The following is a 3,273-nucleotide window of genomic DNA, read 5'->3' as shown; positions in this document are numbered from 1 at the left end:
TTTACGTGGGTTCGCTGATGACTTTGTTATCAACCGCACCATTACTAAACACTTCTGATGAGATAAACCGACAGAATGACCTTACTAATATTTCAGAATGGTGTGCAACTTGCTTAATGACATTAGATGTAAGCAAATGCAAATGGCTGTCGTTAACCCGAAGCCATAACCTTCTCAGGTTTCCGAACGCAATTAATCGGTGGCGTCTAGCATCAACTGAAACCAAAAAAACCTCGGCGTCACTGTGTCGAACCACGTAATCTGGCGTAAGCTTGTTCATAACGTCATGCAGCTACCAGCAAACCTTTAGCCTTTGTAACGCATTATTCGCTGAAAGGTCCAGGTCAGGTAAAATTACTTGCGTACACATCACTTGTACGACCAAAATTAGATTACGCCGGCGCAGTATGGAATTCATATTGATACCCAACAGCCGCCGCAGTGTGGCTGCACTGAAGAGAAGGAAGAGGAGGTGTCCCCACTTGATATAGAGTCACCATCTTGGCCTCCGTTGGCTTCCGTGTAAATACATTGTAAATAGCCTTGACCATCCGCTACACGTAACATTTGGTCGAGGTGGACGTTCCCCGATCGGGTCATCCAAACTTAGTGTTTCGCCGGCCCATCGTTTCCCTGTGTTTACAGAAATTTGTTTCACAGGTTTACCGTTCATGAAGTACCCATACCACACCTGCATCGCGCATATCATACCGGACCAGCCGCCCCGCAGGCGTCACGTGTACCTTATGTTTTGTGATAACGTGGATATATATATATATATATATATATATATATATATATATATCAGTAAAGTAAAGAGTAACCGGAGCCGGCACAGAAGTAGTTCAAAAAATAGAAGCACGTAGGAAAAACATAACAAGACTTTACTGACGTTTCGGCCGGGGTCCGGCCTTCATCCGGCCTTCACCCTCTCTTGATGAAGGCCGGACCCCGGCCGAAACGTCAGTAAAGTCTTGTTATGTTTTTCCTACGTGCTTCTATTTCTTGAACTATATATATATATATATATATATATATATATAGATGTGGTGGTGGAAAATTTGCATAAAAGAATGAGCCCGATGTACGTGGCAACACGTTTTTTTTTAAATTGTCAAACGTCTCAGCTGGTGGTGGGTCACGTATTGTATATAGCTTTATCTTGTATATTACGTAATTTTGTACCCAAACTGAAGTCCTACATACCTTTGTAGGCACCCCTGAAGTCGGGGTTCTTTACGGAAAATTAACTGAACTGAGTGTTCCGCCTACGGCCACACATAGCAATGCCGTTAAAGGCGTGCCACGTCGTTTCCTCGTGGTTCGAAGGAAGAGACGCCCGGGGAAGCCGATACAAGAGATACTAGTTTGCTTTATCTCCTAAGGCGACAGCGAGCGCATCTTTTGTTTCCGCTTCTGGAGTATGCAGAGCGTTGGAAGACCGGAAGGCAGTAGTGCGATGGCTGCCTTGACTTTCTTGATTTTTTTTTCACTTTTGTCGCCGCACAACGGAGAGGGGCACAGGTGGCATGTGACTTTTCGACTGTGGAGAGGCAAAAAGCAGTGTTGCCTCGGAGTATATATAGGCGACTCTAAACGGGCGTCTCTGTCATCCGCTCCCAGCCAGCAGCAGCCACAGCCATGAACTGCCTGGTAAGTAGGCCCAAAATATTTTGGGCATACGGTATTTGCTGACTATGGAGGTAGTTATGATAATATTTGTACATTATTGCGAAGAAAATGACCATTTCGATAATACTGAGGAGCGCTAGTAGACATGCTTACTAGTTTATGTTTACAAGTTTATTACTTTATTTAAAATTATTGTTTATTTATTTATTTATATAATGATTTTATCAAGACTGCTAATTCACAGGAGATCACAGCAGGGAGGGCACGTATATAAGTAAAGTGAAAAAAAAAAAGAAATAAGACAGGTTTTGTAAAGCACAATTCAACACAGTGTTACAATTATCGCGCAGCCAGACAACTGTGGCAATATACAGAACGCAATTACATCAAACACAGTATGAAAAGTAAGCAAAAAGCAACTAAACAAACCAAAAGAAAGGTAGTACAATTCTTTTCTTTTAAACTTGAACTCAGACGAACATATACCCGCCGCTATAATACAATGCAGGCATTCGAACTTTACCAGAACAGCGAAATCATTTTGGAGCGAATCGTAGCGCTGAATGTTGTTGCGAGATTTAGTCGTTGGTGTTATAAATATTTCAGCTATTAAAAATAGTCTCAGCATCGAAGTCGTGCTGAACGTAATGTACCAACCAATACATGCGTATTACATTCTAGTACATTTCGTCATTCTTTAGGCAGCCTTTGCGGTGGCCAGCCTATGCTATTATTTAACCACCCCTGTTTGATAGCCTGCCTAATAAAGTGCTCGCGGTGTAATATAGCTCGCAAAATCAACAAATCATGCTGTCGTGAACACCTGTGCAGTGCACTGTCGTCGTCCTTTGCGCCATCGTGGCTTCTGCAACTGCGGGTGGACTTGGAGGCTACGGTCTTGGAGGCCTTGGCTACGGTGGATATGGACTCGGCTATGGTGGCTACGGCCTAGGCTACGGTGGAGGCTACGGCGGAGGCCTAGGCTACGCGGGAGGCTTGGGATATGGTGGAGGCCTGGGATACGGTGGTGGCTACGGCGTCGGCGGCGTGGGCGTCGGCAGCAGCGTGGCCCTTTTGAGCGGAGGACCCGCGTTCGCCAAGGTTGTGGCTGGGCCTGCTTTCGTCGTGAGGTCTGTCCACCATGTGAACAAGGTTAGCGGAGGAGGAGCCCTTCTCGCTCACTCTGGTCTCGGCGGAGGATACGGAAGAGGCGTCGGCTACGGTGGAGGTTACGGAGGATACGGATACGGTGGTTACGGCTACAAGGGCTAAGTGTGATTCACAATTGTGCGTTGCTGTGTCGTTCACTTCATTTCATACGGGCATGGCTGCGACTACAACCATGGATCTTCATTACCTGGGAAAAGGACTTCAAGTGTAAGACACTTCCGTGATATTTTTCTGTGAAATAACTTCACTAGAAACATCAAGGAGGCATGGCATCAGACAAGATACAATGCTTTCAATCCTACGGGCAGAAAAATAAAAAGTTGTTCCTAGCGAGTTAATCCTTGCGTGATTACGTATTCAATGTATTGTTGGCTTTCCGCGCTACACGCTAAGAGGTTTAACACCAACATAGTAGTAAAATATTTGTTCCGATGGTGACAGCCCTTTTGGCGGTTTAGCAACACCCCAAGC

General features: G+C 45.2%; 1 protein-coding gene across 1 annotated transcript; it reads left to right on the top strand.

Moving 5' to 3' along the window:
- The first annotated feature begins 1,641 nt into the window (after positions 1 to 1,641).
- LOC119444394 (acanthoscurrin-2-like) lies at positions 1,642 to 2,961 on the top strand. Its single transcript, XM_037708798.2, has 2 exons — positions 1,642 to 1,653; positions 2,464 to 2,961. The coding sequence occupies exons 1-2, from the start codon at positions 1,642 to 1,644 to the stop codon at positions 2,902 to 2,904; spliced, it is 453 nt and encodes a 150-aa protein (XP_037564726.1). The 3' UTR covers positions 2,905 to 2,961.
- Positions 2,962 to 3,273: the final 312 nt, after the last annotated feature.

This window comes from Dermacentor silvarum, chromosome 3 (genome assembly GCF_013339745.2).
Source record: "Dermacentor silvarum isolate Dsil-2018 chromosome 3, BIME_Dsil_1.4, whole genome shotgun sequence".
Lineage (NCBI taxonomy): Eukaryota > Metazoa > Arthropoda > Arachnida > Ixodida > Ixodidae > Dermacentor > Dermacentor silvarum.
This window is presented reverse-complemented; position numbering and strand designations above follow the sequence as displayed.